Genomic DNA, 12,231 nt, shown 5'->3' on the forward strand with positions numbered 1-12,231 from the left:
TGTCAAAAACTGGTAACTAAAACTGATCTTGTATTCCAGGATTTTTATTTTTCCGAGTAAAATAGCTGAAGAGGCCATTTTATTCAGAATATTTAACATGACATGAAGTGTGAAAATATTTTCATGTCCTGTTTTATTACTACTCCTTTCTCCTTCAGCTTCTTCATACTTGCATGCAAAGTGGTCCAAAGAGCTGATATTTAAATGCAAAGCATCACAGTTTCTTCCCAGATTTGGGGTAGTTTTGCTACTTCCAAGGATCTAATGATTTTTGCATAGCCTTTAAACATTGTTTTATTTCTAACGATATGTGTCTGCGCATGTCTGTGTATGAGTGTAGGTGCCCATGGAGGCCAGAACAGGGTATCTGATCCTATGAAGCTGGAGTTATATGCAGTTGTAAGCTACAAAATGTGGGTGCTGGGAACCAAATTTGAAAGCTCAGGAAGAATAGCAAGTGTACTTAACTGCAGAGTCACTCCAGCCCCTCATCTACCTTCTTTGTCCAGTATTTTCTCCCCTACACTATATGTTTTATATTAAAATTTGTCCACTGGCTACTTTTTCAGATCCTAACTGTAGTCAATGATAACACATTTGTTACCTTAGTATTTCATTTCTATAAAGAAATATTTCTAAGTTTGAAAACTTGTGTGTTAAACAAAGCCTTATACTTGCTAATGACATCTGTGGAAGAATATATATATATACATATATGTATATATATATATATATAATTTTTCATCATTTTCTTTATTTCCTAAGGAAAAGTGTTGGAATAGCCAAGACCACTGACAATCTGCATGGCTTTTTCCAGAGAGGGTTATTTTGATGTGAATTGTTCCTCAGCGGGAGTACAGAGAGCTTTGGGGGCTGTTGTGATAGCAGTAAAGTCAATTCAGTCTTTGAATATTCATTAAGCTCTTTGAGTATATGCTTGTTGATTTTTAGATCTGTAAGCCATTTATGTGGCATTTACTTTTAAATATCATTAAAACATTTCTATAATGTTGTCTATGAATGGTTCGTATTATGGCTGTCAGAGTGGTTTAAAAATGAATGTTCAGTAAAGAATAATTCTCAGGAATGCTAAACTATTAAGATCTTAACTATGAAAGCTCAAATACTGAAAAACATCATTGTGTAAGGCATCCCTTTTCCAGTCTTGAAAACTAGCTTATTAGATACAGCTAAACAAAAAGAACTTTCATGACTTCTAAGAACAATGACAGTAAATACAACCTACACGATAGCAGAAAAATAGATCTTAAGCAGCTTCAATTTCAGAACAGAAATAGTCCAAGCTCATTGATTATGCTGTTATCTCCATTAAGCCAGCTCACCATAATTTTTTAGGGCACCATGTTAATTTGGTGAAAGTTGAACATTTCTCTTGAGAGCTAGTTTACCTTGCTATTTCCTGGCCACAAATAATGCCCGTATATCTTAGTCATTCAAAATGTTTCTTCTGGAAAACAAAGGGACTCATAATATAAAGGCAACAGGAATGATAGAAAAAAAATTAACCAAGACACACTGTCAAACTTCTTAATGACTATAACTTCACAAACGCGAAGCCCAATATACTCACCTGCAGCTCAGGGACAATAGTTCCCCTTTCTGGACAGGATCCTCCAAATGAGGTGAGTGGTGAAGGAAGTACAATAGGATTTGGGCTGATGAAGTTGGAAATATCACAGGATGGTGGGTCTGCTACAATTCTCTGCATGATCACTTTCTCCACCACAATAAACTGATTCCAGGGCAACCAGAGCGTTCTCTTTTCAGACAGGAAAGGTGATCGTTCAAAGATTAAGACTACAGAGATACCACCAATGGCTACGAGGTCAAAGCTAAAAGGGAAAAAAAACAGGAAGAAGAGAAGGATGAAGAAGAGAAGATGGATGAAGGGGCAAGGGGAGAAGAGAAGCACCCTGAATGATATGAGCAGTTAAAATAAAGTTTACTATTTAAAATAAATATAGGTTAATTATACTATTCTTTCTTAATTTTGGGAAATTGTATCCACTTTTGTTTTCTGTTTTAAAAACCTCCACTCACTTGGTATTCATTTCATGGATGATTTCTTTTTTATCATTCAGTAGACTTTTGATATGGAATTTTGTACCAGTGTTTGATGTTCATCAGAATAGACATCAGTTCTAACATTGTCTTAAACAAAATTAGTGCATGCATATTTTTGTAAAATCAAATTTGGCATTATTGCTTTCCTTGTTTGAGTAGTTAATATTTTGTAGTATTTTAAATATGCATTTTCATTCTGAAAAATTCTATAAGTAGATATATGGTATGTATATTTACATATATTTTCTACCTACCTACCTACCTACCTATCTATCCACCTATCTATATCTATCAATCTATCTATTGATCTATATCTATATGTCTCTATTTATATGGAAAGAGCCAAAGGTTAAATGTCTTGTTCAGGGCCACAAATAAAGTATCAGAAATCAGTCAGTGTCTCTGAGATAACTTTGAGAGAAAAATACCAGGACAGGAAAAGCCTTCAGAGAAATTTGATTGAACTAAACCATGCATAAACCTGCATCTACCCACCATCTTCAGCTCCCAATTATGTCTGAATTCCATATTTAGGATTTCTGACTTTGGCTTCCTATTGTAAGAAAATCAGTAACTCACCATTCTTATGTCTGCCTCCAGCTCTCTAGTGTCTCTGACAAAAGAAGACCATCTCTTTTGTAAGCCAACTATGTCCCTCTATAGAAGTGGTCTCTGACAAGACTATTGTATGGGAGCATAAAAGCCTCAGCTTCATTTCATTCTGCACTGATGGCTCCACCTCACTTCTTTTTAAAGTAAAACGATGTCTTTGAGGTAATGCACTTGAAAAGCACCCAACAAGATGAAATTTAATAAAAAGTAACAAAATAATAAATCATTATCATTGCACCTTAAAAATGCATAAACGACAATATGATGCTCCTTCATTATCAAAACAATGCAAGTTCATATGAGAACAATATAAGCATTTCCCTGCATTAGAAAAGGTCTTTCCGTCAAGCTCTTCTTTGATGCCTGAAAGCCTGATAGGGAAATTGACTTAATTATGGATATCTTACCACTCACTTTATGTGACATTTATTAGGCTCAATCAAGTATTACCATTCATCTCTTGTTGAAAAAAATTTTCCAGGGAAAGATAATGGATAGTAACAAAGGATGGTTAGCACCATATATTTATTTGTGCCTTTTTAGTGAAGTAGCAGTAATACTAAGATGTATTTCAAAAGGAGCATTTTAATAACTGAGTTAGGAAATAATATTGGTTTGAATTAAAAAGTAAAACCAAACAGCTTATGCTTTAGAACGAGAGGCTGAATTCATGATAATAGGAGTCATTGAAGACAGTGTCAGGGAAATGTCCAATACTGTTTGTCAAACAATCTTTCCTTTACATCAACTTTAACATAGATTTTACTTCATGGCCTTGGTCAAATGTGCTTGCATTGTACAAACAGAAAGCCTTAACTTTGTAATTCATGAGTGCTTATTTATTAGAAAAACAAACAATAACAACCGACATAAAGACACAAAAGGAAAATAAATTATCCAAATAATAACTAATTTCTAGGTATTATTCCCTTTCTATAAAGGTTAAGAAGACAGGGCAGTCATCTTTTTTTTGGGAAGAGTGTGTTGATTCACTTGAGTTTGAATCTCATGTGTAAATCTCTATGAACTATAGTTAGATATTATTAATTAGGGATCCAATATGATATATTTACAGCTACTTCTATAAAGAAGGGCAAGTATATAGTTGGGAATCAGCACATGGTAACTTTGTTCTCAACTTAGATACATTTGCCTACTAAAGTTTCTATATATTTCTCTTCATTGCAAAGAAGATATTGTAGGCCAGCTTTTGATTACTTCATGAAGAGTTACTGAGTTCTGAGTTCTTGAAACTTCTCTAAGTTTCTTATGGTAGTTCATGTTATGTTTCAATTTGGCTAAGTTATGCAATTTGGTTACTCAACACAAAAACAAATCTTAGATATTGGTGTGGAGATATTTAGCAGATAGGATTAAGTTCTTCAATCAGTTGACATTAAGTAATAATGGAGATTTCCTAGATGGTGGGAGTGGGTCCTCACCAACCATTTGATAGAATTAAGAACAAAAAATTTTATCAGAGGAAATAGAAAATCTTGCTCATAACCTCTACAAATTGTTCCTGAATTTTCAATATATGGATATAGATATCAGATGAGCAGGCTCTACAATGCATAAGTCAAATCCTTGAAATAAATCTCTCTCTTTCATACATACATATATACATATATATATATACATACATATCTATATATATGTGTGTGTGTGTTTGTGTGTGTCTCGTGAACTGTAGTTATATATCATTAATAAAGAATCCTATATGATATATATATATATATATATATATCTACAGCTACTGCTATGAATGAAAACATTACTGCTGTAAATAAGACAAAGATACACACACACACACACATATATATAAATATGAATGGGGATATATGTATACAAACACACACAAACATACATACACACATACACATACACACATATATGATTGGGGATAGATATTGCCCTCTGAATATCTACACTTTACATGTAAATGTTCTAGTTTTTCTATCTTCTTAGGAAACATTGACTTCCATGTTTCTCTCCTTTCCACCTGGTTATACATAATAAATATTTCTGGGGTTATTTCTTGACATGGAAGTAGGAGGTGGATCTATGCCTTAAATTCATGTCAACCATTACAACGCCAAACACAGTGACCTGTGCGTGATTTAATCTTTGACATTTTTCCTCTCACAAATCCCTTCCATTTACAGAGATCAGGAAGCATATGTTTTATGCTATATGGTAGCAAGTATAAGATGGAGAACCAGTCCTGCTTATAGATGGAAATTATTGAAATCTCTAAGATGTCTTATGATATCCATCAATTGGAGTGAATTAGAGGGAACTCTCCTCATGTTTCAATCTTGAAAAGAAAGTTCCTGAAATACCTACTGTTTTCCAGGATTCTTCTAAGAATATCATCAGCATTTCACATATTTTTCTTGCTGTTAGTTGAAGTACTTGTAAAATTTCTTTCAACCCTGTACTGACTGAGTTATGTGTCTAAATTGAAAGTGGAAAACCATAGAAGAAAAGAGCAAGATTACTTGATTTAAAATCTTAGACTCTGGCCCCATCATCTGTGTTAATCTCAGTAAACTTTGTCCTCTGCCAAAAGGGGAAGGTATAAACAATGGTGACCCCATAGGGTTGTTGAGAAGATGAACATGATGATGTTAATGAAAACATATTTGGCATAGAGGCAACTCTAATACATGTTTGTGTATTATCCTTTAGACTTGAGTTTTATTCTACTCTTCTTGCCTTTCTTTTCTTCTTGGATGTTTTTTAATTTACATTTCAAATGTTATTCCTTTTCTTGATTTCCCCTCCACAAACCCCTTTATCTTATCCCCCTCCCACTGCTTCTATAAGGGCAGTCGCCCACCTACCTATACACACACCTCACTACCCAGGTATTTCCTACACTGGGGAATCAACTTTCAAAAGACCAAGGGCCTCTCTTCCCATTGATGCCCAATAAGGCCATCCTCTGCTTCATATGCAGCTAGAGTAATGGGTTCCTCCACGTTTACTCTTTGGGTGGTGGTTTAGTCCCTGGGAGCTCTGGGGGTGTCTGGTTGGTTGATTTTGTTATTTTTCCTATTGGGTTGCAAACCCCTTCAGCTACCTCAGTCCTTCCTTTAACTCTACCTTTGAGGTTCTTGTTCTCAGTCCAATGATTGGATGCAAGCATCTACCTCTGTATTTGTCATACTCTGGCATAGCCTCTCAGGGGTCAGCTATATCAGGCTCCTGTGAGCAAGTATTTCTTGGCATCAACAATAGTTTTTGGATTTGGTGTCTGTTTATGGGATGGACCCCTGGGTGTGGCCGTCTCTGCATAGACTTTCCTTCAGTCTAAGTCCTCCAGACTTAGTCTCTATATTTCCTTTAGACAGGAGCAATTCAAAATCAGAAAGGAAATCTGAGAAAAGAAACTGAGGAAATTAAAAAAAAATCATCAGATCCTACTACAAAAGTCAACAAAAACTCAACAAAACATAAAAATCTGGACTAAATGGACAGTTTTCTAGAAAGATACCAGGTAACAAAGTTAAATCAAGATCAGATAAACTATCTGAGTAATCTCATAACCCCTAAAGAAATAGAAGCAGCCATTAAAAGTCTCCCAACCAAAAAAGCCCACGACCAGATGGTTTTGGTGCAGAATTATATCAGATATTCAAAGAAGACATAAAACCAATAATCTTCAAACTATTCCACAAAATAGAAACAGAAACAACACTACCCATTTGGTTCTATGAAGTCACAATTACACTTACGCCTAAGCCACACAAAGACCCTACAAAAAAAGAGAACTTCAGACCAATTTCCCTTATGAATATCAATGGAAAAATACACAATAAAATTCTCACAAACCGAATATAAGAACCCTTGATTACAATCATTCACTACAATCAAGTAAGCTTCATCCCAGGGATGCAGGGATGGTTTAATATATGGAAATCCATCAAAGTAATCCACTATATAAATAACAAACTCAAAGGAAAAAAAAACACATGACCATCTCATTAGATGCTGAGAAGCATTTGACAAAATTCAACACTCCTTCATGATAAAAGTTAGAATCCAGAGAATCAAATAACCCTGTTAAAAATGGGGTACAGAGCTAAACAAAGAATTCTTAACTGAGGAATATCAAATGGCTGAGAAGCACCTAAAGAAATGCTCAACATCCTTAGTCATTAGGGAAATGCAAATCAAAACACCCCTGAGATTCTACTTCATACCAGTCAGAATGACTAAGTTCAAAAACTCAGGTGACAGCAAATGCTGGCAAGGATGTGGAGAAAGAAAAACACTCCTCCATTGTTGGTGGGATTGCAAGCTGGTATAACCACTCTGGAAATCAGTTTCGCAGTTTGTCAGATAGTTGGACATTGAACTACCTGAGGATCCAGCTATACCACTCCTGGGCATACACCCAAAAGATGCTCCAACACATTACAAGGACACAAGCTCCACTATTTTCATGCAGCCTTATTTATAATATCCGGAGGCTGTCAAGAACCCAGATGTCCTTCAACAGGGGAATGGATACAGAAAATGGCACTCCAGTGCAGGGGAGTGTCAGGGCAGGGAGGTGACAGGGAGTTGATGGGTAGGTGAGGGAGCATGCTCCTAGAAGCGGGGGTGGGAGGTGGGAGGGATAGCAGGTTTATGGAGGGGAAACCAGGAAAGGGAATAACATTTAAAATGTAAATAAAAATCCAATAAAGGGGAAAAAAAGAAGCAAAGAAAAAAAGAAAGAAAAAAAATAGAAAAACCTTGTCATGGTCACTTTATGTCTGAGAAATGCTAGAGGGAGAGTCTGTGTGGCATTTAGGGCATACATTTTGAATGTATATACTCTTTATGGATCCTGCAAAGAATATCACTGCTAGAGAGTACTCTTGGCCAGTATTACCCATTTACACAAACCTGATTCTTTTTACAGAACGCTCCTTAGGGGAGAGTCTTGGCATTTAAAATACAAAGTACAAAAATTGCAACAAAATTATTCTGTAAAATATTTTCTCTAATCTGGAAAAAGAAACTTCTAGAGCTTTTAGACAGTAAAATTATTTTAGGTTCTTTTATGAAGATAAATTGATGCATTGACCCAAAGGAAGGCCTCATTATACCTCTGTAATAGGTCATAAGAAGTCAAAGAAATAATTGTTTTCTCACTTAATATATGTGGTTCAAGATAACTGGCAAGGCAGAAAGTTCTTTTGTGTATCAGTTATTGGTGAGTGAACTTCTAAAATTCTGTCATTTAATCCAACTGAGAGAAAGGTCTACTTTAATCAACAGAGTTCTAATTCTGCTATATTTGACAGGAAATATTGTTTCCCTAACATCTTTGTGAAACTTGTTATAATAAGATAGCCGGTTAGGAATATAATTTACATACAAATAAATTTCTAAACTCTCTAAAAACAGTTTCTTGTCTTAAGTGTGTTAAAGACCTCCTCTCTATAGTCTTTAATTTTTACACACGTTTTTTTGACAGGCAGTTGAAAAAATAAATTTAGCACAGCTCAAGTTGAACAATTAGCATTTCTGAAGTGGGTAGGACTAATAAGGTTTGATTGTAGGTTCTTGAAATAAGATAGTCTCTCACACTGTGATAAAGCTCTGCGCCAACAGGTCTTTTTTGAGCACTGAAGTGGTTTGTTATGAGTACGTCACTTTAAGGGTAGCTACCTGGAGACTAGGGCACCCTAAGGCTATTATTATAGTGTTCATGAGAGTCATAAATACTGCCTTCAAGGTGGACACATGGGTCTATTGACTCAATGATTCTGAACAAGTGTCTATCTAAATGACAGCAAGAAAAATGTTTTTAGGAGCAATCCTTTTTTAGACTGGAAGGGCTTATCTCTGAGGTCATGTTTCCCAGGTCTTAGAGAAACTTGAGAAAGCATCGTGTGGTTGTGGATACTTGGTATTAACTTAGGATAGTTACATGGGCTGGCCATGCCCGTCGATCGATTGCAATCACTAAGGAAATAGGTAACTTGGGGGGGGGGGGACTTTATTTTTGTGATGCTAGGGATCCAACCCAGGCCCTGTGCATGCCAACCCACACTTCTATCCCTGAGCTACATTTCAAATAGCAGGGAAAGCACATTTTCAAAGCCCTTACTTAATGTGACTAAATTTTGAACTTTTGGAGGAAACCTATTTACACGGTCATTTCTCAAATATCTGAAATGTTTTTATGCTCATTCAGGAAGAACAGTCTATTCTGTATTTTATCATTTATTTTTGGCATCATCTCACTGACCTTTCAGGTTAGATTTATAAATGGAATTAGATGACCACATGTCCAGTGTTTTAAGAGGTCTTGGGAAGGATAATGTAATGGTAGAAATTTGGTAGAAAATAGAGGAAATAATTGTCACTATTTCCTTTTCTAGATACAACTAAAGGGAAAATGGACTTAGTGTCCTTGTCACATTGTATGAGTCCTGGTTTTACCTATGGCTAAAGGTCAGTACTTTCCTCCCACATTAATCAAAAGCAACAGGCTTACCTTCCATCCTGCCGACTGATGGTAAAGCCATAGTCACTGTGATGCAAGAAACTGACATTGACTCCCACAAGAGGGGTTCCATCTACTGCCACTACTTGGCCTCGAATCACACAGGCACGCCTGCAAGAAAAGGGCAAAGATAATCAGAAAATCCCAATAATATCAAACTCTAATGCCAAGTCATAGAAACTCTGGAAAACACTCAAGCCTAATGAAGAAAACAATAATTAAACCAACTAGAAAAAATTACTAATACCATTTTGGGGATGGTATGCTTTTCATGTGTCAACAGTGGGATCATATTAGGCATCCTTTACAGTTCTAAATTCTAACATTTTAAAGTTAACATTATGCTATCAGTATTATCTGCTGCATTGAGAATATGTACTTTTGTTACTACATAATTTATCCTTAAAGCAACATTCCACGACTTGTTTAATCTGACTTGTATTTGAAGACATGATGTTTCTTCTTTTTGTTTCGCTGAACTTATTTCCTTGAGAGACTGTTCTATCTGTTCACTTATACTTTTTGTTTGTCAAGATAAAAATGAATTACATTAGTTAATATGGCAATACCTTCTCTGTATGCCTAAAGTGCCTGCTGATGACCTATTCCCTTTTTAGTTTTTGCCTTTTAACCACAGTTAACTGCAGTATCTACTTTTGTGTATAATTTCTATTCATCTACTCATACAAGAATGAATATAGTAAAGCTCTTGATATGCACAGCCAAACTATTTGTATAGAAGAGAACCAAGCAAACAAACTCAGTTGGATGTTTGTATATGCTGCGCGTTATGCTTGCATATAGAAATCTGAGTATAATCTTGGGGACTGGTTGTTGTCTTCACCTTGTTTGAGATAGGGTCTCTCCTATTGTTGGATGACGTATGCATCAGACTAGCTGGGCTGCTAGTTTCTGTAGATTCTCCTATTTCCAACTGCCCTCTTGTTATACGGGCACTGGGATTGTAGACATGTGCTATTGTGTCTACCTTTATGGGGATTCTGTGGATCTGAACTCAGCTTGCATCTAAAACGTTTTATCAGCCAAGCCAGCTCCCCATCTCCTAGTTGGGTGAATTTGAAATCTACAATGAAGATATAGTATTCAATAATGGCAGTATGTTTTCCTTCTCTAATTTAAATGAAACCTGTATGGACATTTCTCTTTTAAACAAATAAATTTCATCATTGATAAAATGATATTTCACTCTAGTTCTTAAACAGGACAGTTGGTAAAGGGCATAGTCCAGGAAAGTGACCATTGCTTTCAGCTCTAAATTGTCAGACAAACTGTAACATATTTTAGGAGTATGTAATGTGAAAAGAAGGCCATGGAATAGACTCAAAGCAAGGATTTTTCCACTGGTCTATCATTGATTGGGGGAGGGTTTTCTTTGGACTTCAGTCTTAGCTAGCTTTGGCAGTTCTGAGCTCTAGTTTATGAATTTTGCTGCTCCAACAGACAAAGCTAGGGAAAAATAGGCTAAAGCCTTTAATATTACCCTTTTTAAAAAAATTACATAGGGTTCAGAATGTTCTGGAAAGATAAACCTTTAATTCATGAGGGCCAAGTTTTCTGCACCAACATAGATTTCTTGATTAACCCTAATAATTTTACCCTGGGGCTCTATAGTTTTCAACATAATTGTCATTCAAGGCACATAACTGAAGGGTAATAGTAACAGAACGAAACTACACAATCCAAGCATCACCAAATGAACCAAAGACAGGCAGCGAACTGAGTGTGTTTTTGACAATAATCCTCGCTACTAAATCCTATTGCAGTTTGAGAAACTGGTTTTAAGTGAAGTTCATAGGACTTATTGATTTCCCTAAGGTCATTCCTTAATATGAATTATAAGACATTAAGTATTACACAAATTGAAATAATATGATTATTACTATTATCACTTATGTATGTTCTGAGCTCTCAGACCAATACTCCTAGTTCTGTTATACAGATCATTGGCCTGTAAATTGAACACTGATACATCCTTGGCCAGGTCTGATTTTTCCCTTACCTCTTACTTGTTTTAGTATAGAAGGCACCCAAAATCCTTAAGTTCTAGATTTTGAATGATTGTAGACAAATCAGATTTCTGGTTTTAAGCCCAATGTAAAAAGAAGAAAAATAAAGAAAACCTCCTCGTTTATGAAGTAACAGTTTGTTTAATATATTTTAAGATGGTTTGTATCAGTGTTTTCCCTACATGTAGTTAAGTGTAACATATGAGTACAGGGCCCATGGGACCCAGAAGAGGGCATTGGATACCCTGTACCCAAGGTTCTAGCCAGTTGTGAGCTGGCATGTGAGTGCTGAGAATAGGACCTTTGTGCTCTATGAAAGCAGTGAGTGATCTCTCCAGTCCCTTAGTAACAGTTTAGAAATCTTCACTAAATAATTGATTAGATAGAGGTTAAGTTGAAGAGAGTTTTGAAAACTCTCTTACCAACTATTTGCAAATTGGAGCCAGGGACCTGAGGAGAGACAGTGCAAAGACAAATTATTTGGAAGTTGGTTGTATATTCCTTCCTGCCCCCAAATTGTGTTGGTCATTTTGTGAACTTGCCAATCTTCCATCAGTTAACTTTGTTGAGGGCTTTGCCACAACAAACTACAGCTTGTACTTGCTGCCTCTCTTTAGGTAAAACAATTTTACACTCACTCGTTTTATTTGCCTACATTAATCTAGATATTGTGTCTTTCCACAGTTGTACTAGACTCAATTATTTTTGTTTTTATTTTGTCAAGCCTGGCTGGCATTATTGTCTCATATTTTATGACAGACACAGATCTGTCTCTTCTTTTTGTTGCTCTTTTATTTTCTATATGGCTTATATTTATGAAGGATCCAGGGCGGTGAGTGAAAGACTCATAAAAGCCATCATTATTCTGTGCATTTCCCTGGATTTCTCTCCTCCTTCATTCTGTATCTCATTCCGGAGAGACCTGTCTCTTGACTCTTCTGCTCTCACTATTCCTCATATTTTATGAAGCACACAGATTTGGGTGATAACTACTCATCA

The 12,231-nt window shown here is 35.8% G+C and overlaps 1 protein-coding gene across 8 annotated transcripts in view; it reads right to left on the bottom strand.

Moving 5' to 3' along the window:
- Tenm1 (teneurin transmembrane protein 1) overlaps positions 1-12,231 on the bottom strand; it is an 889,770-nt gene that overhangs the window by 151,764 nt on the left and 725,775 nt on the right. For all 8 annotated transcript variants that reach the window (XM_063280507.1, XM_063280510.1, XM_039100433.2 and 5 more), the window contains 2 exons: positions 9,197-9,316; positions 1,592-1,853 (listed from right to left, as the gene is read on the bottom strand). In XM_063280507.1, the coding sequence (XP_063136577.1) occupies positions 1,592-1,853; positions 9,197-9,316 (382 nt within the window). The remainder of the gene's footprint in view (positions 1-1,591; positions 1,854-9,196; positions 9,317-12,231) is intronic.

The sequence above is a fragment of the Rattus norvegicus genome, chromosome X (assembly GCF_036323735.1).
Source record: "Rattus norvegicus strain BN/NHsdMcwi chromosome X, GRCr8, whole genome shotgun sequence".
NCBI classification, from domain to species: Eukaryota; Metazoa; Chordata; class Mammalia; order Rodentia; family Muridae; genus Rattus; species Rattus norvegicus.